Raw genomic sequence first — 26482 nt, 5'->3', positions numbered from 1 at the left:
GCATTGCCCCAAAGAAATCAGCTCTTTTACCTTTTAAAAAAAAAATACAAACACCCCAACAGTAAAACCCACCACCCAACCAACCAACCCCCCCAAATAAAAAGCCTATCTAAAAAAACCTAAGCTCCCCATTGCCCTGAAAAGGGCATTTGTATGGGCATTGCCCTAAAAGGGCATTTAGCTCTTTTACTGCCCAGACCCTACTCTAAAAATAAAACCCACCCAATAAACCCTTAAAAAAAAAACTAACACTAACCCCCGACGATCCACTTACAGTTTTCGAAGACCGGAGATCCATCCTCATCCAAGCGGCAGAAGTCCTCATCGAAGCCAGAAGAAGTCTTCATCCAAGCGGGCCGAAGTCCTCATCGAAGTCGGAAGAAGTCTTCATCCAGACGGCATCTTCTATCTTTATCCATCCAGCACGGAGCGGGTCCATCTTCAAGACATTTGGTGCGGAGCTCCTCTTCTTACGATGGTTGCTGTAGAATGAAGTTTCCCTTTAAGGTACCTCATCCAAGATGGCGTCCCTTACATTCCAATTGGCTGATAGAATTCTATCAGCCAATAGGAATTAAAGGGGAAAAAATCCTATTGGCTGTTGCAATCAGCCAATAGGATTGAGCTCGCATTCTATTGGCTATTCCAATCAGCCAATAGAATGCGAGCTCAATCCTATTGGCTGATTGGATCAGCCAATAGGATGAAAACTCAATCCTATTGGCTGATTGCAACAGCAAATAGGATTTTTTCCCCTTTAATTCCTATTGGCTGATAGAATTCTATCAGCCAATCGGAATGTAAGGGATGCCATCTTGGATGACGTACCTTAAAGGGAAACTTCATTCTACGTTGACCATCGGAAGAAGAGGAGCTCCGCGCCAGATGTCTTGAAGATTGACCTGCTCTGCGCCGAATGGATAAAGAAAGAAGATGCCGTCTGGATGAAAACTTCTGCCCGTTTGGATGAGGACTTCTGCCCACTTGGATGAAGACTTCTGCCGCTTAGATGAGGATGGATGTCCGGTCTTCGAAAACTGTAAGTGGATCGTCTGAGGTTAGTGTTAGGTTTTTTTAAGGGTTTATTGGGTGAGTTTTATTTTTAGAGTAGGGTCTGGGCAGTAAAAGAGCTAAATGCCCTTTTAAGGGCAATGCCCATACAAATGCCCTTTTCAGGGCAATGGGGAGCCTAGGTTTTTTAGATAGGCTTTTTATTTGGGGGGGTTGGTTGTGTGGGTGGTGGGTTTTACTGTTGGGGGGGGTGTTTGTATGTTTTTTTAAAAGGTAAAAGAGCTGATTTCTTTATGGCAATACCCCGCAAAAGGCCCTTTTAAGGGCCATTGGTAGTTTATTGTAGGCTAGGGTTTTTTTTTTTATTTTGGGAGCTTTTTTTTATTTTGATAGGGCTATTAGATTAGGTGTAATTCTTTTTTATTTTTGATACTGTGGTTTTTTATTTTTTGTAACTTGGTGTTTTTTATTTTTTGTAACTTAGTGTTTTTTATTTTTTGGAACTTTAGTGTTTTTTATTTTTTGGAACTTAGTGTTTTTTTATTTTTATGGAACTTATGCCTAGATTTAGAGTTTTGCGGTAGCCGTCAAAACCAGCGTTAGAGGCTCCTAACGCTGGTTTTTACCGCCCGCTGGTATTTGGAGTCAGTCATTAAAGGGTCTAACGCTCACTTTGCAGCCGCGACTTTTCCATACCGCAGATCCCCCTACGCCATTTGCGTATCCTATCTTTTCAATGGGATCTTTCTAACGCCGGTATTTAGAGTCTTGGCTGAAGTGAGCGTTAGAAATCTAACGACAAAACTCCAGCCGCAGAAAAAAACCAGGAGTTAAGAGCTTTTTGGGCTAACGCCGGTTCATAAAGCTCTTAACTACTGTGCTCTACAGTACACTAACACCCATAAACTACCTATGTACCCCTAAACCGAGGTCCCCCCACATCGCCGCCACTTGATTAAATTTTTTTAACCCCTAATCTGCCGACCGCACACCGCCGCCACCTACGTTATACTTATGTACCCCTAATCTGCTGCCCCTAACATCGCCGACCCCTATATTATATTTATGAACCCCTAATCTGCCCCCCACAACGTCGCCGCCAGCTACCTACAATAATTAACCCCTAATCTGCCGACCGGACCTCACTGCTACTATAATAAAGTTATTAACCCCTAATCCGCCTCACTCCCGCCTCAATAACCCTATAAGAAATAGTATTAACCCCTAATCTGCCCTCCCTAACATCGCCGACACCTAACTTCAATTATTAACCCCTAATCTGCCGACCGGACCTCACCGCTACTCTAATAAATGTATTAACCCCTAAAGCTAAGTCTAACCCTAACACTAACACCCCCCTAAGTTAAATATAATTTAAATCTAACGAAAAAAATTAACTCTTATTAAATAAATTATTCCTATTTAAAGCTAAATACTTACCTGTAAAATAAACCCTAATATAGCTACAATATAATGAATAATTATATTGTAGCTATTTTAGGATTAATATTTATTTTACAGGCAACTTTGTAATTATTTTAACCAGGTACAATAGCTATTAAATAGTTAATAACTATTAATAGCTACCTAGTTAAAATAATTACAAAATTACCTGGAAAATAAATCCTAACCTAAGTTACAATTAAACCTAACACTACACTATCAATAAATTACTTAAATAAAATACCTACAATTATCTACAATTAAACCTAACACTACACTATCAATAAATTAATTAAATACAATACCTACAAATAAATACAATTAAATAAACTAACTAAAGTACAAAAAATAAAAAAGAACTAAGTTACAAAAAATAAAAAAATATTTACAAACATTAGAAAAATATTACAACATTTTTAAACTAATTACACCTACTCTAAGCCCCCTAATAAAATAACAAAGCCCCCCAAAATAAAAAAATGCCCTACCCTATTCTAAAATTAAAATAGAAAAGCTCTTTTACCTTACCAGCCCTTAAAAGGGCCATTTGCGGGGCATGCCCCAAAGAATTCAGCTCTTTTGCATGTAAAAAAAAAACATACAATACCCCCTCCCCAACATTACAACCCACCACCCACATACCCCTAATCTAACCCAAACCCACCTTAAATAAACCTAACACTAAGCCCCTGAAGATCTCCCTACCTTGTCTTCACCACACCGGGTTCACCGATCGGTCCAGAAGAGCCTCCAAAGTCTTCATCCAAGCCCAAGCGGGGGCTGGAGAGTGACGTCCATCCTCCGGCTGAAGTCTTGATCCAAGCGGCGAATGAAGAAGTCCATCTTTGGGCAGAAATCTTCATCCTATCCGGGCAGAAGAGGACATCCGGACCGGCAAACATCTTCATCCAGGCGACAGCTTCTATGTTCTTCCATCCGATGATGAGCGGCTGATCTTGAAGACCTCCGGCGCGGATCCATCCTCTTCTTCCGACGACTAGACGACGAATGAAGGTTCCTTTAAGGGACGTCATCCAAGATGGCGTCCCTCGAATTCCGATTGGCTGATAGGATTCTATCAGCCAATCGGAATTAAGGTAGGAAAATTCTGATTGGCTGATGGAATCAGCCAATCAGATTCAAGTTCAATCCGATTGGCTGATCCAATCAGCCAATCAGATTGAGCTTGCATTCTATTGGCTGTTCCGATCAGCCAATAGAATGTGAGCTCAATCTGATTGGTTGATCCAATCAGCCAATCGGATTGAACTTGAATCTGATTGGCTGATTCCATCAGCCAATCAGAATTTTCCTACCTTAATTCCGATTGGCTGATAGAATCCTATCAGCCAATCGGAATTCAAGGGACGCCATCTTGGATGACGTCCCTTAAAGGAACCTTCATTCGTCGTCTAGTCATCGGAAGAAGAGGATGGATCCGCGTCGGAGGTCTTCAAGATCAGCCGCTCGTCATCGGATGGAAGAACATAGAAGATGCGGCTTGGATGAAGATGTTTGCCGGTCCGGATCTACTCTTCTGCCCGGATAGGATGAAGACTTCTGCCCGAAGATGGAATTCTTCATTCGCCGCTTGGATCAAGACTTCAGCCGGAGGATGGACGTCACTCTTCAGCCCCCGCTTGGGCTTGGATGAAGACTTCGGAGGCTCTTCTGGACCGATCGGTGAACCCGGTGTGGTGAAGACAAGGTAGGGAGATCTTCAGGGGCTTAGTGTTAGGTTTATTTAAGGGGGGTTTGGGTTAGATTAGGGGTATGTGGGTGGTGGGTTGTAATGTTGGGGGGGGGTATTGTATGTTTTTTTTTTTACAGGCAAAAGAGCTGAATTCTTTGGGGCATGCCCCGCAAATGGCCCTTTTAAGGGCTGGTAAGGTAAAAGAGCTTTTCTATTTTAATTTTAGAATAGGGTAGGGCATTTTTTTATTTTGGGGGGCTTAGTTATTTTATTAGGGGGCTTAGAGTAGGTGTAATTAGTTTAAAATTGTTGTAATATTTTTCTAATGTTTGTAAATATTTTTTTATTTTTTGTAACTTAGTTCTTTTTTATTTTTTGTACTTTAGTTAGTTTATTTAATTGTATTTATTTGTAGGTATTGTATTTAATTAATTTATTGATAGTGTAGTGTTAGGTTTAATTGTAGATAATTGTAGGTATTTTATTTAAGTAATTTATTGATAGTGTAGTGTTAGGTTTAATTGTAACTTAGGTTAGGATTTATTTTACAGGTAATTTTGTAATTATTTTAACTATTTTAGCTATTAAATAGTTCTTAACTATTTAATAGCTATTGTACCTGGTTAAAATAAATACAAAGTTGCCTGTAAAATAAATATTAATCCTAAAATAGCTACAATGTAATTATTATTTATATTGTAGCTATATTAGGGTTTATTTTACAGGTAAGTATTTAGCTTTAAATAGGAATAATTTATTTAATAAGAATTATTTTATTTCGTTAGAATAAAATTATATTTAATTTAGGGGGGTGTTAGGGTTAGACTTAGCTTTAGGGGTTAATACATTTATTAGAGTAGCGGTGAGGTCCGGTCGGCAGATTAGGGGTTAATAATTTAAGTTAGGTGTCAGCGATGTTAGGGAGGGCAGATTAGGGGTTAATACTATTTCTTATAGGGTTATTGAGGTGGGAGTGAGGCGGATTAGGGGTTAATAACTTTATTATAGTAGCGGTGAGGTCCGGTCGGCAGATTAGGGGTTAATTATTGTAGGTAGCTGGCGGCGACGTTGTGGGGGGCAGATTAGGGGTTAATAAATATAATATAGGGGTCGGCAGGGGTTAGGGGCAGCAGATTAGGGGTACATAGCTATAACGTAGGTTGCGGCGGTGTACGGAGTGGCAGATTAGGGGTTAAAAAAAATATGCAGGTGTCAGCGATAGCGGCGGCGGCAGAATAGGGGTTAAAAAGTGTAAGGTTAGGGGTGTTTAGACTCGGGGTACATGTTAGGGTGTTAGGTGCAGACTTAGAAAGTGTTTCCCCATAGGAAACAATGGGGCCGCGTTAGGAGCTGAACGCTGCTTTTTTGCAGGTGTTAGGTTTTTTTTCAGCTCAAACTGTCCCAATGTTTCCTATGGGGGAATCGTGCACGAGCACGTTTTTGAAGCTGGCCGCGTCCGTAAGCACCGCTGGTATTGAGAGTTGCAGTGGTGGTAAATTATGCTCTACGCTCCCTTTTTGGAGCCTAACGCAGCCCTTCAGAGAACTCTAAATACCAGCGGTATTTAAAAGGTGCGGCCAAAAAAAAGCACGCGTAGCTAACGCACCCCTTCTAACGCAAAACTCCAAATCTAGGCCTTAGTGTTTATATTTTTTGTAATTTAGAAATTTTTAATTGTAGATTTAAATAATTTTAGTAGGGTTAGGTTTTTAAATATGTAATATAGTTAATTTAATTGGTAGTTTAATGTATTTTTAGTATAATAGTTAGGGTAGGTTAATTAATATTTTAATATATTTTAATGTAATTTTAGTATAATAGTTATGGTAGGTTAATTAATAGTTTAATATAGTTTAATTTAATTCTACAGGTAAGTTTTAATTTATTATAAGATAGGGATGAGGTAATTTTAATGTAAAGTTAGCGGGTTGTTAGGTTTAGGGTTGTTAGGTTTAGTTTAATAGCTTAATTTAGTTTATGGCGATGTGGGGGGCTGGCGGTTTAGGGGTTAATAGGTTTAGTAAGTGGTAGTGATGTGGGAGGGGGTTTATTTAGTGGTGGTGGGGTTCGGGAACGGCGGGATAGGGGTTAATACATTTATTTAGTTGCGGTGGGGTCCGTGTGCGGCGGGATAGGGGTTAATAACTTTATTTAGATTGCGGTGGGGTCTGGGAGTGGCAGGATAGGGGTTAATAACTTTATTTAGGTTGCGGTGGGGTCCGGGAGCGCCAAGATAGAGGTTAAACATTTTAGTATAGTGGCAGTGTTTAGTGACAGGGTATAAATAAAGTTGGTAAAAAGCCGAATAGCAGCGAGATCGATGACTGTTAGTTAACAACAGTCCACTGCTCATCACCCCATACTTGGTGCGCAGCTTTTTTTATAAATATGGAGATCGTATTCAGGTCCGTGGCTGCGATGTTAGACGAGCGTATTGGTGCCGGCGAATGCAAGAAAGTTGATGGCTTGATAGATAGGCCTCCTAATCTCTGTTTAATGAATGTTAGTGCTAAGTGTTACCGAAAGCTTGCGGTAGCATTAACCAGCCACTTGTAATGGCTGGTTATTTATCGTGTGCCCATAAACAGGCAACATTTCTCATTTACGGCGCACCATAAATTAAAGGATTGTGATTGACCCGTGCAAAGGCTACACTTCACATTACTTTGTCTGCGCTTTGTGCCTTAACAACTCCTTAACCCTTTCTGGTCCTATGTCAGAATATGTCTGACAAAGGGTTTTACTGCTTGTGGTTCAATGTCGGATATATTCAGACAGGTTCCCTCTCAGTGTAGCGGTGACAGTTCTGCTCTTGGAAGATAGCCACGCCCCTTATACTGTACACACACATTGGATGCTAGAATTATGCTGTACAGTGTGCACACAGCATTATACACACCTTTTTTCGTACGTAGTCTGTCATGTGGCCGCGCCCCCGTTTGAACACAGGAGTGTCAGCATTTGATGCTCCAATCGACTATTCCGCTGAGCATGCTGTCACATTGAATGTTTTTTTTGTTTTGAAAATAAAGTACATAATTTATAGGAACGGAAAGGGTTAAGGACTTGATTTTCAGATGAGATTATATAAAATGATCCTCCACCATTGCAAGATCTCTCACAAATTCTAAAAAGGCAAATTGTTCTTTAATTTTTCAAAGAGCTTTCCTTAAATTTCATATGTTCATGTTGTGTCTGGAGTTTGGCTGCTATCATTTTCTGAACTATTGGCATGGTTATCAACTGTGACCAAACATTGTGGTCTATACAATATGACTGCTTAACTTGTACATTCATTTTCCTTATAGTCAGTAGTGACAGCTTCCAACTTCTTTTACTTAAAAGTAAAAATTCAGATTCATACTCATTAAAGGGACACTAAACCCAATTTTTTCATGATTCAGATAGAGCATGCAATTTTAAGCAACTTTGTAATTTACTCCTATTATCAATTTTTCTTTGTTCTCTTGGGGCATATCTATCAAGCTCCGTATGAACCTTGAAGCCCCGTGTTTCTGGTGAGCTTTCAGGCTCGCCAGAAACACAAGTTATGGAGCAGCGGTCTAAAGACCGCTGTTCCATAACCTGTCCGCCTGCTCTGCGGAGGCGGACAGACATCACCGCAATTCAACCCGATCGAATACGATCGGGTTGATTGAAAACCTGCTAGCGGCCGATTGGCCGCGAATCTGCAGGGGGCGGCGTTGCACCAGCAGTTCACAAGAGCTGGTGGTGCAATGCTGAATGCGGAGAGCGTATTGCTCTCCGCATTCAGCGAGGTCTGTCGGACATGATCCGCAATGTTGGATCATGTCTGACAGGCCTTTTATAAATGGGCCCCTTGGTATCTTTATTTGAAAAAGCATGAATGTAAGCTTACGACACGGCCCATCCTTGGTTCAGAACCTGGCTACAGCTTGCTGATTGATTATAGAAGTAAATTAGAAAGTTGCTTAAAATTGTATGCTCTTTCTGAATCATGAAAGAAAAACATTGGGGTTAGTATCCCTTTAAGCTGCTGTTTTATTGCTCATTATTGTCCTGTTCCAACTTACTCAATTGAAGCTGTTGAAACTGTTGTATATAAATCTCAAGTTCCTTCAATATAATCCCTACTTCCGCAAGTACTTGGTTGCGTCTATTGTTGGCAGATTTCTAATGCCGAAGCCCTTAAGCATAAACATCTTCCGACCAGTAACATCCATGCAGTTTGAAATCAGCTTTAGAAGATGATTAAACAGTTGAATTGGTTGGTTTGGTTTTAATGTTGCATCCTCCTCTGTAAAGTGAAAAACATTGGCCTATTTCCCCAAGATGTGTTGCCTCCTGTGACATGTTGGCTAAATTAAAACAGTCCATCTGGAGAAAAAATGTTTTCGATATGTGGGTGCTGCAAGTAGTAAATCATAATATTCATGCATGGGTACTCAGGATTTTCTTTGTATCGAAACAACCCCCAGGAAGCTCTTCAAAACACACAGACCTGTGATGAAGCACAGGTACGCCAGCGTGAAACATGTCAGGTGTTTATGTCCGTGATCTCCCTTTACTGTGGTTGAAATAAATCGAACTTTCTAGGCATTTGCTTAGTCTGGCAGCAGTTTTTTTCTTCCTCATTAACAAAAAAACACATACAGTACATATTATCAAATATAAGTTAGTTAGGAGATTACCTGGTTTTCTGTCTGGAACAAGTTGAGCAGAGGATGGACTGCAAGAACTAGAAAAAGTAGTAGAAGGATGATACATAGGCAGGACAGGGGTTAGAACCAGAAGAGTCATCCAAAACCAAACATCAGAAAAGGAGGATGAGACAAGTACTATAGACAGGAGACAGTTCCAAGGATTGTTAGCCAGTAAATCAGTATGTGAATAGTGTACCTCAATAGAGGGATCAGATAGGCTGAATAAGCCAGAAACTTTACCAGGGTCAAGGCCAGAGGGTCAGGTCAGGAACAAGAACTTCAGTCTTCATACGAAATAACCAAGGAATAAATGAGATGACCTTTTAACACCATTCAGCACCAGGAACAAAGCCAAATGTCACTTCCAATGAGTAAAACTATAAAAAGTGCTAACATCTAGTGCACTAGCTTTGTTAAAATGCACAGAGTAGGCAGAAGAATATCCAGAGAACAGGGGGTGTCAATCATCTAGATATTACGACCGCTGCTTCTTAACTTTAGTTTTTTTTAGTTTTCGGTGGAAACAGCAGCCCAAAATATTCACAAAACTAACTGGCCACACTCCAAATGCAGTTTGTGGTAAACCAATAGCTGAAAAATATGAATAAGGAGAAAAGGAGGAGCCTTAACAAGTTAAAATAGTAAAGCCCCAACAAGTTAAAATATTGTAAAAGACAAAGGGCAACTCATGGTAAATAAGGCACTAACAGTAGTGCTTCTATTGCATGCTGGGATATAACAGTTCCTCTGCTGGACAAATCCCAGGCAAAATCTCTTTCTAACATCTCACATACAAGCCTACACCTAAAGTGGAGACTGACCTAGGGACCTGACGCATGTGAGATGGTAGACAGAGTGTTTGCTTGGGTTTCATCCAACTGGGAGACCGGTATATCCCAGCTTGCTACACGAGCACTACTGGTAGTGCCTTATTTACCATGAGTTGCCCTTTCTCTTATACAATGTCTTGAGTTGTTGGGAGGTTACTACTCAGGTGCCTCGCTTTCTCCTCATTTTTGTTTTTTGAGGAGCACCTTAGTGTTGTCTGGATACAAGAGAGTCCTTAATGTAGGCATATTAGGATTTATGTCTTCTAGCACTCACATATTCAAAGTATGGACTGTTGTTGGAGAAAATTGTCATTTTGCGCTTATGTTTTTCAAGCTAGTAAAACACAATGCAAATCTATAGAAACTGGACATAAAACAGAAGGTGATGCTGGATTTTGAGAGCAGAAATTATTTTACAACAGCTGGTTATCTGCAACAATGTAAACTGGGTGCTCAATAAAATTTGCTCAAACAAAATACTCTAGAATGTCCTTTAAGAATATGTCACTGACAGTGTATTTCAGCTGTATATAATTAGCTAGATAAGTGTTTACTTCCATACGAACTATAAAAGGTACATTTTAATTATCTATTACAGACAATCATCGCAGTGAGTTGAATAACGTACTAATTCCCATCTTCACACTTTTCGGATTAATAGCCGGTGTAGCGTTTGGTATCTACTGTGTTAAGGTGAGTCCCAGACCTTAAAATTATTAGCAAAGGGACATTGAATTTAAAATGAAACTTTGATTATTTAGATTAAACGTACAATTGATTATTTAGTATTTTTCATTATATTGGTAATTTGGTATCCTTCTTTAAAACGTAGCTCCAGCCCATAACAGCATACTGAGGTAGCCTTTAGTACTATATAGAAGCAGTCTAGGTATTTTGCCATAAAAAAGAGCTTCTGATCTTTCATATCTTCAAGAATCGGACTGATATTGATTTTAGACGCTTACATTAAAGGGACATTAAAATCAATGTTTTATTTATTCATCAGAAATTATTCCTTGTATTACAAAATCTCCATCCATAATAATTATATAAAAAGCATTCAGACTTGGGACACACCCATTGAAAAGCATAGGACATGTTTATTAACTTAGTTTATTTGCCCAATTGGCCAATTAAGGAAAATATGTGAAAAAAATGGATTACTGGCACTGCAGGAGTTAAATTTAGAGGAAAGGACCCATAAATTGGGACCGGTGCTACCCTTAATGAATAATATGAAACACCAATACCCCACTAAAGAAATAGGGCAAACGAAGGGGGATTAAGCTCTCCACCTATAATAGAGTATATACTTGAAATATAACTTTTAATCTATATATTGTAAAATCCAGGAAACCCTGGGAGGTCACCCACCACACTTAAAAATAAACCAACTTAATTAACTAACACTGCATAGGGTGTCAGCCTCCCTGTTTCCTGGCCGATAACAGCTTACATCGGCATCAGGTGACAGAGGCGAAAACAGCACTATAGTGAAGAAAAAGGTTATTTTTAACACAAACGCGTTTCGGCCTGTAAACGGCCTTTCTCAATGTGACTGTCATTATGATGATTAGAACAAACTGAGCGCTAATTCAGCGCACCTTATAGCATCCAAGACGGAATTAGTCCAGTGTTTATAAGCGAGTGCACCTTAAAATCTTTTTACTTAGAGTGATATAGTTTATCTCAATGTATTGACATTTGTCTAAAATGTGAGTTTTGTTCTGACATAAGTAAATTCAAGCACAAGGAATTTCAGACCATAAGGTATAGATTGTGTAACATCACAAGAGGATCCTTTACGGGTCTGTTAAATATTTAATTTGAGCATTATTCGTAAACTATTACAGAGTGAATATATATCAGAGACAAAACTGCAATACATCACATTTAACATATCGCTTTTATAACATGGCAGCTGTATGATGGGACACAGATTCTATGATAAGCATATGCATCGCTAGCTACTGTTTACAATTCGACTGCCAAACCAATGAGATACGCCCGCACACACATGCCCCCTCGATATCCTATGGTAGCAACAATGTGGAGTCAGAGGAGGGAGGAGTTATGACACAATGCGTCGTTAGTGGTGGGCTTAACTCAGGGTATTTAAGGTGCGCTGAACTAGCGCTCAGTTTGTCCTAATCAACATAATCACAGTCACATTGAGAAAGGCCGTTTGCAGGCCGAAATGCATTTGTGCTAAAAATAACCTTTTTCTTCACTATAGTGCTGTTTTCGCCTCTGTCACCTGATGCCGATGTAAGCTGTTAACAGCCAGGAAACAGAGAGGCTGACAGTTTATACACTGTTAGCTAATTAGGTTGGTTTGTTTTTAAGTGTGGTGGGTGACCTCCTAAGGGTTTCCTGGATTTTACAATATATAGATTAAAATTTATATTTTAAGTATATACTCAATAAGAGGTGGAGTGTTCAATTCCCCTTCTTTTGCCCTATTTCTTTAGTGGGGTATTGGTGTGCCAAATAAGGACAGGCATAAAAACGCTCCTCCACATGACAACCAATCACTGTGCAGCATGTAGGGGTGTGTTGGCACAAGAATCAATGGAATACACTCCAGCCACTTTTGGGAGAGTGGGGAAACACTAAAGTATTTAATATTTTAATAAAATTACTGGAAAAGCAGACAAAATAAGTAACAAAAGTGCATTGGCAAAAAAATAATTAGGCATAATTAAACCTTTTGGCTATATTACAAGTGGCGCTAATATTGCAGTATATACCTGTATATACTGTATTGATATACAGTAGATATATAGGTATAGATATATATTTTACAAAAAATCATATATGTATAAAAATAAATATTAATAAATAAAAATAACATTGTATCCTATTTGAAGAACATAGGAATGTAAAATATTTATTACTCCGTGTTAGCGCTGTAGGTCTAACAGATCGTCAGGTTAGTGCGCGAGTGATAGGTGTCAGGTTTTTTTCCAGCTGTGCCTCCATTAAAGTCTATAGGAAGAAGTTAACATGGTCACAATATGTCCTACAGTTAGCTTCAGGTTTCACTATACCACAATTAACTTTCAGCAATATTAGCGCATAACCATGAGTGCTAAATACCGCCCCACTTGTAATCTGGCTCTTTATGGGGAATTACATTTTGAGTTCAATATCCATTTACACTGAATCTACCTTCCTTGTTCAAATTGTAACAGATGCTGTGCTGACATTGGGTTCGCTATCACTGAGCCGTAAAAATAGAGACGTAAGCTACTGAAGTGACTGACATCTAAAAGTATTTTACGGTTCTATTTTAGTACCAGGTTTCTATTGAAATATTTTGTGTCACTCTTTTCGTGAAGGTGTAAGTTAACGCTTCCATCCAACATCAGATTTCTTAAAAAACAATTAGTTGCTATGGTAACGGACCTACAATATAAAATGTATGCACTCCCTACCTGTGATCACCACCTAAAAAGAAAAAAAAATACACTTATTTATAATACGTCTTTTTTAACTAAAAGCAAATACTATTTTATTATAATTATATTTTCCACTTTATTAATATATGTAATATGTATTGCTGCCCTAGGCATGGGTCTAGTTTGAATTTTGTAGATATGTGCTTGCATATACATACTGATATTTCCATAACAGCATAAGTGTACTATTCATATACATGGGACAACAATAAATATTATTTTACACTTTTTTTCTACATTGAAACACTTGAATTAGTTACAAGTTTTAAAATTTCAATGGGAACTAAGTCTCAAAAAGCTTAATTTTCCTCTTTTACACCTAGTTGAGCTGGGTGTAATTTTTTTCAATGTATCAACAGCCTCCGAGAGTGTATTAACGGTTTGCGCTTTCATTGGAAACCTGGTGTAAATTAGTGCTTAACGGCTTCTAATACTTTCTATGGGACATGGGTCCGGCAACTGATATTGGCCTTATTTCGATTGAGCTGGTAAAGTCTGGAAACTGGTGCTAACATAAAAATTCTCCATTGACCTTAATGGAGATAAATGTTTTTATCACAGGTTTCCAGTCTTTACCACCTCAATGGAAACTAACCCATTGTCGGGAGCAGTCGATAAACGAAATAGCTTCTGACACCATATTTATCAGTTTGCGACCTCACACGAACCTAATTATGGCTCAAAGGAAACGAGAGCATTATTGCTACAAATTAGTAACAATATATCAACTGCTATGTCATTAACATTGTAGACCATGCAAGCAGTGGCTTTATTATAAGTGACATATTGATGCCTGGTATATAATATGTGTCCTCTCAGATTGGGAAACACTGTTGCATTATAATTAAAAAAAGTTTTATTACATGTGGTAGAAAACAAAATGCTATTTTATTGTTGACTCCGCCCCCTTATAATTATCCTGTAATATAACTATTAAAATTGTGGATTTTCCATTTTTGGGCATTGGAAGTACACACTTTGGATTTCACAAGCTTAACCATGCTAGATATTTGTGCCTAGTTGCCCTCAGCAGAGGTGATAGGATACTGTAAAAATTTTGCTAAAAAATGACAGTGATATTGGTTATCTATGTAACAAGTCCAGCGTAGCTCCTAAAGCAAGTGGGGATAGGTGTTTGGCCATTTAAACTACCTGCAGGACAAGTGTTAATGCATTCAGGAAGTTTTTGCACTCAGCTGATGATGTTAATTTGTTTTATTTTCAAGATTACATTAAAGGCTTGTAATTACAATGTTTTTCATGTTTTTTTATTAAAGGGACAGCAATGTCAACATTAAATATTTATGATTCAGACAGAACATGCCATTATAAAAATTTCCCAATTTATTTTTATTATCAAATTTCCTTTGTTGTCTGGGTATGCTTTGGTGAAAAGTAAACCTACATGGGCTGATAGGAGCTTAGGAGCGTGCACATGTCTTTAGCCGTCTACGGCAGCAGTGTTTGCATTGCTATTAACATTGTTTCAAACACTGCACCCAGATGGCTGAATACACAGGTATGCTCCTGAGCTCACCTGGGATTACATCTTAAAGGGACACTCAAGTCAAATTTAGACTTTCAAGATTCAGATATTGCAGCAATTTTAAACAACTTTCCAATTTACTTCCATTAACAAAAAGGGCACAGTCTTTTTATATTTGCAATTTTTAGGTCACCAGCTCCTACTGAGCATGTGCAAGAATTCACAGTATATACCTATATGCATTTGTGATTGGCTGATAACTGTCAAATGATACAGGAGGAGTGGAAATTTCTCAGATAAAAATCTACTACTCATTTGACATCGATAAATTCAGACAGCATACGCTGTCGGCATTTAAAATTGCACAAACATTTCTGGTAAAATGCTTGTGCAATGCCACCTCCCGCACATTAACGGCCAATCGTATTTGATCTGGATGATTGCAGTCCGCAACCTCAGAGGTGGCGGATGAGTTAAGGACGGAGCAGCAGTCTTAACTCCTGATTCTGGCGAGCTGTAAGGCTCGTGCGGAATGAGCAACATACACTGCTTAATCAATCGGCCCCAAAGTGCTATTGCATTGTCCTTTTATCATGCATTTGTTAATTATGCAAATCTACTGCATTTATTGGTCCTTTAACAAAGGATACCAAGAAAACTAAGCAACATTTATAATAGAAGTAAATTGGAAAGTTGTTTCATGCTCTATCCAATCAATTTAAATGTAATTTAGACTTTACGCTTCCTTTAGTGCTTCTCTGTAGACGTTTATTGAGCATGTTTCAGGTTTTGTTGTTTAATGGGAAACCAACAGAATGTAGCTTCCCTGGTCTGTTTTTTGTTTACTACATAATTAAAGAAATAAAACTATTTAATTACCTGTCTGAAGACATTTAAAGGGACAGTAAACGTATAAAATAATGTTACATAGTGCAAAGTTATGTAACATTATCTTAGCAACAGATTGAAAAATAAAAAGATTTGAGAGATTTTATCCCCCAAAGTAACACTTGCTCCAGGCTCTTCTGATCAGGTCTTCTTTTCAAAAGCGCTTTGTGGGAGCGTTGTCTAATCAGTGCACCCAATCACGCTATTGAGCTAAATGTAGCTCTCTCCCACTCTCGTAGCGGGAACAAGCTACATTTAGCTCAGTAGGACAATCGGGCGCACTGTGATTAGACAGAGCGCCCGCAAACCGCTTTTGTAAAGAAGACCTGATCAGAAGAGTCTAGAGAGGAGACGAGGCAAGTGTAACTTTGTGGGATAAAAGCTCTCAAATCTTTTGATTTTTCAATCTATCGCTAAGATAATGTTAATTTGCAGAATTATGTAAGATTATTTTTTATGTTTACTGTCCCTTTAAGGTGGAATAATCTAAAATCTAACATACTTTTATTGGAGCCTTAGCTCATTGAGTTGTAATCACTGTGTACTAATGAATTTATTTCAATGTGAATGTTGTAATTTCAGAAGAGAGGTGAGAGACCTGTTAATGTACAGTACAGCGAATCTCAGCTGAGAATGATACGTTTAAAGGAAGAAGATGGGAATCCAACTGTGCAGGAGTCAACCTCAGAAGAAAATTCACAACTACAGCCCATTTGTAACACTGTATAATAAGTGCACATTACTTATCCATCTCAGGCTTTCATTTACATCTACTTACTCATTAAAGATTCCATCCTTCCTTGCATTAAAGGGACAGACAAGGCAAAATTCTAATTTACTTCTAATATCTCATTTGGTATCTTTTGTTGGAAGGCAGACAGGGACTTTGGAGAGTGCACGTACCTATTCTATTACACAGTGATGCTAGATGGCTAAAGACACGTGCACCCTCCTGAGCTCACTAAGGATTACGCTTTCACAAATAATACCAAGAAAACTAAACAAAATTGTTAATAGAAGTAAACTGTAACATTTTTTAAAACGTGTTTAATTTAGTGCCTACCTGTTTAATTTAAAATAACTCTTCCTTCCGTATATCCTAAATAACACATATTTTCTGTTTGTCAAAAGGACAATGGAGATAGATGGTTTCCAGTGTAGTAAAGTGTCTGCTAAAGTGATTGGTAGCCTATTACAGATGGAACTTTTCTCTTATAATGATGTCCAGAAGTTAGGTGAAAGCCCTGCTGTGTACTGTGCTGCTCTAGGCCCTGATAAATATGCTGCAATCTGAACTTTAATTGTTAGCCTAGGACACCCCATAGACAACAATGGGATCACTGATTTGTAAATAATATTTGTATATACATAATAATAATAATTAACCCCTTAATACCGGTATCAAGTGTTTTAACACTAGCTGGAAAAATGAAATCACACAATTGTCGGTGTGATCACGTGATTTCAAGGCCAGGAAAAGATTATGGGGAACTGCCTGTGCTGTTAGGCACGACCCCAGTCTGTTTTTTCATTCCCTGAAAAGAGGTGGCTGCTGGGCTCCATATAATATAGGGTTTTCCATGCTATCCTAACGGCATTAAATCCCAGCACTTTTAGGAACGTCCTTACAGTGAGAAACGGTTACTAACCAATCAATCAATACATAAATAAAACTTTTGATGAGAATATGAAGGCATCCTACCATATAAATAGCCCTCAGCTATTATATATATAGCTTATTAAATATATAGCTTATTAATAGCTGCAACCTAAATATTACTGCCCTAGGCACAGGTCTAATTGGATGGAAATATTTTTTCTAGACTGGTTGAAAAATGAGTTATAGGGGTCGATTTATCAACCCCCGTATAGACCCTAATGCCTCTGTTTCCGTGCGAGCCTTCATGCTCTTCGGAAACAGGAGGTAAGAAGCAGTGGTCTTAAGACCGCTGATCCTTAACTCGTCTGCTACCTCTGAGGCAGTGGACAGCAATCAGTCAGATGAAATACCATTGGTTTGATTGACACCCCCTGCTAGCAGCCGTATGCTGTCAGCATTTATCGATGTCCGTCCGCACATTGATAACTCCGCCCCATAGTCTCTTAACATAAGAAATTGCTTCATTTATTGACTGGCTGGACAACATCAAACAATATTTACCTTAACCAAAGATGCAGATAATACATTGCAACACATCAGGTTAATGTTTTGTGCTTCAGTGTCGTCTCTTTAACCAAAGATGTGGATAATACATTGCAACACATCAGGTTAATATTGTGTGCTTCAGTGCCGTCTCTTTAACCTTTGCTGGCTATAACACCTGTAGAATATCAAACAATACACTAATGTCAACAGGACTTGGTGCTCAAACATATTCTATCCTGTCTAGGGAAGAGCAACAGTTAAAGGGACATGAAACCTACATTTTTTTTGTTCATGATTCAGATAAAGAATGCAGTTTTAATCATCTTTCCAATGTACTTCTATTATCTAATTTGCTTAATTATTTTAATATCCTTTGTTGAAGAAACAGCAGGGCACATGGGAGAGCCAAGAACACATGGCCTATATGTGCAGCCACCAATCAGCAGCTCTTGAGCTTACCTAGGTATGCTTTTCAACAAAGGATACTAAGAGCACAAAACAAATAGAAGTAAATTGGAAAGTTGTTTAAAATTGCATGCTCTACCTGGACCATGAAAGAAAAAATCTGAGATTTATGTCGCTTAAAATATTTTTGGATTAAAAATAAATAAGGGGGGGGGGGGCGTGTCTAAGCAGCAGACATGGAGGGACGCACTTTAAGAAAGCTCCTCAACTAATTTAATTTTCTACTGCCTATTTCCTTCGTTATATCCCATCTAGCTACATAAACTATGATATTCATCTAGAAGAAGACACGGAGCTAACTATACTCAATATTTTCATGTCCCTACAAGCAAAAAACTTACTCTGGCCTATTGGCTCATCATATCCCTCTGGTCAGTCCGTTGATTGTGTAAAACTGTTTAACTTTGTTTCACGGCTTAACCCTACCCGAATATACAGCTCAAATATGGCAGAGGACCTCTATTTACAGATCCAATCTCTATTTAAAGACTTGGAACTACAGATCCTTCAAAACTTTGGCGATCCCTGCTACGCAATAAGAGCGCCACGGGACGAAGGAGATCTATGCCTATTAAATGGAACTGGAGTGAGGGATACCGAGACGCAACATGAGGAGCCCGGATCAACTATGCTACCGCCCTTCCCTAAGCCTCCAGATGACACGGTGTCCAGACAGATGCCGGAGGAGCAGGGGCTCACATTATCGGTGGGAGATCTTGAAGGAATGCAGAGCAGAACCGGACTGCACATCTCCTGTCAAGCTGTCAGTTACCCCAAATCTGGCAAGACCACAGAGACATGGGCAGTTACAGCGTTTGTCACGGGCTCACAGGCTCCTTGTAGGGGGAAGGGTTTTAACAGCAAAGCGCAGTATCCTGAAACGCTGAGCAAACACCAAGGTCTCCTACTGCACACCAGCAGCATGGATGTACAAATCGCTGCAAAATATGAGAGTCTCACCCCCTCTAGCCATACACCACATAATACCACTGATGGAGGGGACATGCCTGACTTATTTTGGCCCACCTGTGACCGACCACTGAACCACCTCCTTCTTGCACTTGTACTCACACAGATACAAAAGAGAGGTGTTGGGTAATTCGATGACATTACAGGCTATGCTATACAGGGTACCTGGTTACCTACTGATTAAGGATGGTTGTCGGTTATAAATTTAGAAGTTAACTAATTACTGTTATATGCATAATATTAAGATGCTGGTTTCTCACTACATATCTTCATGTTTATATGTTCTACACGTTAAAAGGTCTTGTGACTGGCTATCTTCTGTCTGCTACTTGTACATTTTACTGTGGGGCATTATGTTAGTTGGATATACTACTGTGAATATTGTTATTGCAATGTTATTGTTAAATCACGCTATGCATACCCACAAGGCAATTAGATTATTATAATTTTATTCCCAAATTATCACTAGCCCAAAGTATATAGCATTTAGAGAACCAGTTATCTCTATGAAACTAACTGTGTCTATTACTATATCATAAGTAATGTATGGGTGGTCTCCCTGTTTTATTATGAGATAGGAGATCCTGACACCTCAGTCTTTGTTCCTTCTCCCTTATTTTTATAAGCGAAACAGTATTAATGGCCCTATAATATTATCTCTTCTAATATATTTCTCCACCTATCAACAGCTCACGCTAATACCAGACTTAAGTATGGTAAAAGATTAATAGCAGCTCTCGTCTGTGTAACGGTTTTTCATATATGTAGTTACATACCTAGCAGGTCTAGGGTACTATTCCTTTACTTTCTAAGGTGTGAGGGGACACTTATATTACACATATATTAGCTCCTTAGGCCCTAATGAGCAAATCAGAGGGACAGAGTCTATGACATAGCTCTTTATATGGATTCTTCCATAGGTAACAATACAATATGGGGTGGCAGTTACATCCATCTAAATGATACCCCTTACTATATCTCATGCAGCACATGGACGTGAAGCTAATTATATTATTACCGCTTTAAACACAAACATGTTTGATTATATGGGCATATTGTACTTTGTTTATTCATGCAGTAGTTTCTAGGTCCCTATATGTCCAGACTTGATTCTTTTACAGGGATTGTGATATCATATGAGTTCTTTCTCATATACATAGCATTGATTAAGTATAGATACTGCCTTCATCATATATACATTTGGTGATATACTCCTAGTGTCGCTTGTTAATAACAATGGTTTCTGGTTTCTGGAAATGTTTCATTAGAATGCTGAGATTAACTGCTAGGACCATATAATTCGACCTAACTACACTACTCTATCTCATGGGTCCACTATCTGTATTTTGGTTCTCAATAGATTGAGGGATTTAATGCTGCCCCATTCCACATGAAACTCATTTGGGTCTATTTTCTGTTATATTTAACTTAGAACATCTGTAACACCCAATTGTTTTTATTGCCTTTGCAGCCAATTTTACCAGTTTGCCATTACATAGTGTAACCCTCAATTGTGTAATTTTACGTACTATTACTCCCTATCATTACCATATAACATAGAGCTGCCCATCCCTCTTTATAAATTCAGCTCATAGGTATCCCTTAATTTGGCAGTCCCATAGAGTGATCTCTTCTTAAGCGCGTTAAAATATATCCAATCCCTATCCCTTATTTGAGGTTTTCTGAGTCTTTCACCAAAGATAGGAGCTTGTTTATAGACCTCCATAATTCACCTTCTGATCTTGACTGTAAGTCATATTCACAAACTTACCAGCTCATGTTATATCAACATACCCCTGGACACGTCCCCCCCCCTCAATATTAAAGCGGCTCTGGTCCGCTGTTTACCCCTTATGTTTCTCTTCTCATACTACCACATACTAAACTTTTCCCCTATTAAAAAATGAGATTTCTTTCTACTAAGTTCATTCACATATCCATGGATGGAGTTATAAGATGACCTACAGAGAAGTGCCCAGAAGATTTCTAATTCAAAAAATTGTCTCTTCTACTGCTTCCATGTTAAACATACAAATAGGTTCTACTTTCTATTATCTACATCATCTACCCTCATAGTCTATGTACTATGTAAATTATTTGTTATTGTGAATGAACATTATTCAGTATGTTATATCTGCCAATAATCTCAATAAAAATTGTTTAAAAAAAAAAAAAAAATAAGCAAAAACTATTTGAATTTAATTTGAAACTAACAGGAGTTGTGTGATTGGGAATACCTGTGGGGAAAAAAGTTGGTTTATTCCGCACATGAACATCAATTAAAAAAAATCTGTGATACATTTTTAAACATTCTATTTTATAGAACTTGAATATCTTATAGGGGAAATGAAGTCAAAATGTCAAGTATTTGGATTATTGGGTTTGCACCTACATATGTGTCTGCTTCTTCCATATTTTTACTGAGCCCTAAATGTGAATTATATTTGTCAAGCTTTAAGGGATCTGGGAGTCAATAATAAACTTGGTTCAGACAGAACATACAGAAGCCGATCACAGTACTTTAGAAAAAATAATGAAGATGTTTATCACAATCCTTTAGACAAATGTATCAAATATGTAACAGAAAAGCACCATTAAAGTCTATGGGAATTTTTGTAGATAAATAAAAGGATTGTGATCGACCCCCAGATGATTTATATTCAATAATCTCCATACACTTTAATGGTTTCTCTGTTGAAAACCGTTATATAAGTTTTTCTAAAGGATTGTGATCGACCCTTTTATCTATTATCAACTTTACCTTTTTCCCTTGGTCTACTTTTGTTAAAACTATAGCTCCTTTCGCTACCTAAATATAGCTAATACCCTGTCAGTATATGGCCGGGTTATAATACAATATATTTAATAATTATTCTTTAAAGTTAACCCCCAATAAAAATGCATATACCAAAACAATAAAATTAATGTAAATTCATAAGTTCTTTATATTAGTTAAAATTTATAGACACATTGAAATATATTTGTAGAAAACCAGATATGAATCAAAACTATACACGTTATAATATGCTATGCAAAGATCATAAAAATTACCTTATTTATTAACCTTATTCACAATGGAATTACATTAAAATACCACACTGAGATACCAAGGTATGGTTTGCTTAGCTTCCAAACAAATATATTTAGTCAACATAGCTCACAAAATATTCTATTTAACTCTAATTAAAACACCAGGAGTATATTCTTAATGTAAACAGACAGTTTATATTCCAATCTATCTAAGTTGAAACAAATTCTTTAGTAGCAATATGGTAAATTCAAAAATATATTTATATGGCTACAGTTATAAATTACTTGGCAAACAAAAGACAAACTTAAAGCTATGCAAGACTATGGATGCAAGCTGAAATATAAATTGCTCTTTTAAACCTCTTTACTGCAGCAATAATGAATAGATTTGTTTTAAATATTACCTATATTTAGCAACCTCTTATACTTTACCAAAAATAACCAAATCGATATTCAGCTTCCAGAATTATTATTAAGTACAATTCACCTCAGAAAAACAAAAGATGTATTTTGCAATGTGAATAACAAAGGGTAGCCCAATTTCGCTTATAGTGACCGTTTTCCAGGCAGCAATTATCAATCACAAGTTAGCAGAAAAAAACAGCCCAGACTATCTCCATGCTTGGGGTTAAAACAGGTGATATAACCCCACCCCTTTTTTGTTCTGTACCATCATTGGTGAATTGGTTAGGACCTTAATGAAAGCTTCTCTTTCCATTGGCTCACTGATAATGCATGGTTACCAGGGAAATCTTTTGTTAACAGTCAAATCTTTTGGCCGTAATTCTCACATCACAACACCGGGGGCAACATGACAAAACAAACAGCTTCACTTTCAACACTGCCAAAAGAAAATTACAGATTCTTGTATATTTCTAATATGTACGCTATAATTTGATATTAATAAACTATGTGTTTGAAATTCATAGGACCATATAGTGCTATTTTCTCTGATCACTTTAATACCAGACACAAGTGTATTTCTAATAATCATATTAATAAGCAATTTACACTGCCAATCATTTTTTCTCATGGAATCACAGCATTCCAACATGAACACAGTATATTTCATATTTCTAACAAATCCTGAATGCATGAATCCCGTTTATGACCCATATTCATAGGACATCTTGTTATTATATGTCTGGAAATAAAGAAAGATTATTATTCTAACACAGTTAAACAGTCTAGACCAACTAAAATAGCCACCTATCAAGTTTAGCAAATACCTATCTAATATTAGACAATCTCCCAAATTTAAGTGTTCATATTTAATATTATACAAGTTGTATTTTCAATGAATTTCAAAGTAACAATCATATATTTTCAGTTTGGCTAGCAATACAGACATGTATTTGATGTTCAGGGGCAATTAACAGGCCTATGCTAATCACCATTTCCCTGGGATTTTGACATTTTTCCACTACTGATTACAGACTCAGCGTCCACCTCACCTCAGGTAGCATCCTGATCTAGGTACCATGTTTATATATGTTTGAAAATATCTAATCTCATTAAGTAGTGAGGTAAATAATGTTTTTAAATTTTTACTTTAAGCTAGGGAGCAAATGCTCTCTTTTGAAGTTTTTGGGACATCTTGTCTGCATTGAGCTCTGAGATGTGTATTCAAATTACATGGGTTTTAAGTTAATTTCTGACATCAGAATTGTAACCTTATAGTAATATCTGATAAAAACATGGCTTCATATACAAATTATTTTGTCTTATTATCTATATATATGTTAGTATATATATATATATATATATATATATATATATATATATATATATATATATATATATGTCATTCACCTGTACCCTGACAACCCACGAGAGGCTCTTTCTTTTCTTTTTCTTTTTATCTACACAGATTGATAGGAAATATTATATGACTTATGACGATGTACGAATTTCTGTGTCCAGATGATATTTTGAATATTGTATTGTAATTAACATTCAATAAAATTTAATTTAAAAAAAAAATATATATATAGCTCTTTTCCATGATATCATATGGAAATAGCTTTGTTTATAACAAAATTATATATAAAGGAGTTGATCACAACCTTTTGGAAAAACTTATATGATGATTTTATACAGAAGACCACCATTTGGTCATTTTTGTAGATAAATCAGTTGATTTTGTTTTCCTAAAGAATTGTGATCAACTCGCTCCAGAAACGTGCACGCTCCTGAGTCTACAATTTCAACAGAGGATACAGAGAGAAAGAGGTAAATCTGATAACAGATATAAATTGGAACTTTTTTATAGCCCTGTCTGAATCACGAATATTTAATTTTGACTTTATAGTCCATTTAATATGATTTTTTTTTTTTATTTCATCACATTTTGTTATGACATCCCAGGGCATTGATATGTGAAACTATATGTTGCTTATTTTGTTATCGTTAGAGAAATATTTTTATATCTGTTTAAATGTAGAATTTACTATGTATATAATGTAATATAAATATGTGTGTTTGCACAGATATATCAGATCAAGCACAATCTTTTACAAAAGATTTTCAAATGATTTATCAAAATTTTCTATAGACTTTAATTTTGTTTTTCTGTAGAAAAATAAATAAATACATTTTTCTAATGGATTGCGATTCATTCCTATGTGTTTACATCACACAAAGAGGTTAAACACATAGGCAAAGTCAGTTCTGGAACATGAATACATTACTGGTCAAGATATGGGGGCCTATTTATCAAAGCGACAACTAAAACTATGCTGGAATTCTTGAGGACGTGGATACCATAGAACTCAGTGGGAGTCTGAAAATACAAAAAGCTTATGTTCGATGCTGCAAGAGAATGAAGTATATTACATAATAAAAGCGAATTAGAAACTTTATTAATTTTATGTACCCTTTCTAAAGCAAACAATATTATTGTTACACATTTGGTGCACTAGTAGATATAGGGATAAAAATGAAAAATACATTACTACTTATAGATTATGCTACAACTTTGTCTCTCATTACAAAGCAAGGGGACAATATTATTTCTACAAATTTGTTGAAAGGTTTTGACCCACACTTGTTCAACTAATAGATATAGAGATAAAAATGAAATCAATACACAACATAATATAGCTAACTTCCTTTTTATTTGTTGGAAAAATCTATGTGCACCATGTTTAAGCAATGTAATACAAGTCCCACTCTACACTTGACGCAACACTTTTCGCACCAATTATGACACAAACTCCTAAACAACCCACACAGTAGTGAATTTTTCCACCACCTTTGATTGGAATATGCATAATCACATGATTTATGACATCTGCCAATCTGATTCAAATACACATTATAAATTATCACTATCAAATTTGCTTCATTCTCTTGTTATCCTTTGCTGAAGAAACAGCATTGCACCACTTGCGGGAAGCTGAACACATCTATTTAGCCAATCACAAGAGACAAATGTGTGCAGGCACCAATTAGTAGCTAGCTCCCACTAGTGTAGGATATGTGCATATTCCTTTCCAACAAAGGATACCAAAATAACAAAGCACATTTGAAAATAGAAGTGAATTTTAAAGTGTTTTAAAATTACATGCTCTATATGAATCATGCAACATAAATTTTTACTTTCCTATCCCTTTAAGATATCCATTCATTGCAAATAAATACATATGATACTCTGATTACATGTTATATACGCAATTATTTCTGCTCAGAATAATAATACATTTACAATATATACATATAGTGGTATAAATAAACACAGAGATTTGACAGTTAAACATGTGTAACAAAACACTAAAGAATATAATAAAATCAAGAAAAGTATTTTTGGTTTACAGGGAGTCTACAGATGTGGTAAAACTGGATGTAACTCATGTAAATTTATTAAATCTAGCTTAAAGACCTTTAAATCCACAACCACTGGGGAATCATTTCCCATTTCAGGTTTTTTTTTAACTGTGACTCTTTTTGTGTGATTTATCTAATAGAATGTATTTGCGGCCTACAATATGTAGGTCGTACCTCAAGAAAAGTTAGAATCAGATGGGGTGAACATCACCAAAATTGCAAAAATTGCAAAAAAAACTAAATCAAACATAGTATTCCCAATCACTGTCTACACAAACACAATGGTAATCCTTATACTTTTAAATACCATCCCATAGATTTTGTGCCAAAATCTTCTGATTACAATAGGGTAAAGAAAATAAAGACAATGAGAAACATATTGGATCTATAAATTAAAAACATTATACCCCTCTGGTCTGACTGCAAATTTGGATCTAGCGGCCTTTAACTGACAGATCCAATGGTTATCAACTCCATCATACATTGTTACAAACTCCATCATACATTGTCTTAGTCACCATTTCACACTGATAATATAAACTAATACTTA

The 26482-nt window shown here is 36.9% G+C and overlaps 1 protein-coding gene across 2 annotated transcripts in view; it reads left to right on the top strand.

Moving 5' to 3' along the window:
• The window catches only part of LOC128656047 (uncharacterized), a 91365-nt gene extending 74169 nt beyond the window's left edge, over positions 1-17196 (top strand). The window contains exons 5-6 of one of the 2 annotated variants that reach the window (XM_053709714.1): positions 10261-10355; positions 16080-17196. In XM_053709714.1, coding sequence (XP_053565689.1) covers positions 10261-10355; positions 16080-16226 — 242 coding nt within the window. In that variant the 3' untranslated portion in view covers positions 16227-17196. The remainder of the gene's footprint in view (positions 1-10260; positions 10356-16079) is intronic. The other variant, XM_053709707.1, reaches the window with a different exon arrangement.
• Positions 17197-26482: the final 9286 nt, after the last annotated feature.

This window comes from Bombina bombina, chromosome 1, assembly GCF_027579735.1.
Source record: "Bombina bombina isolate aBomBom1 chromosome 1, aBomBom1.pri, whole genome shotgun sequence".
NCBI lineage: Eukaryota > Metazoa > Chordata > Amphibia > Anura > Bombinatoridae > Bombina > Bombina bombina.
Note: the sequence above shows the minus strand (reverse complement) of the source record. Positions and strands in the feature narration are given on the sequence as shown.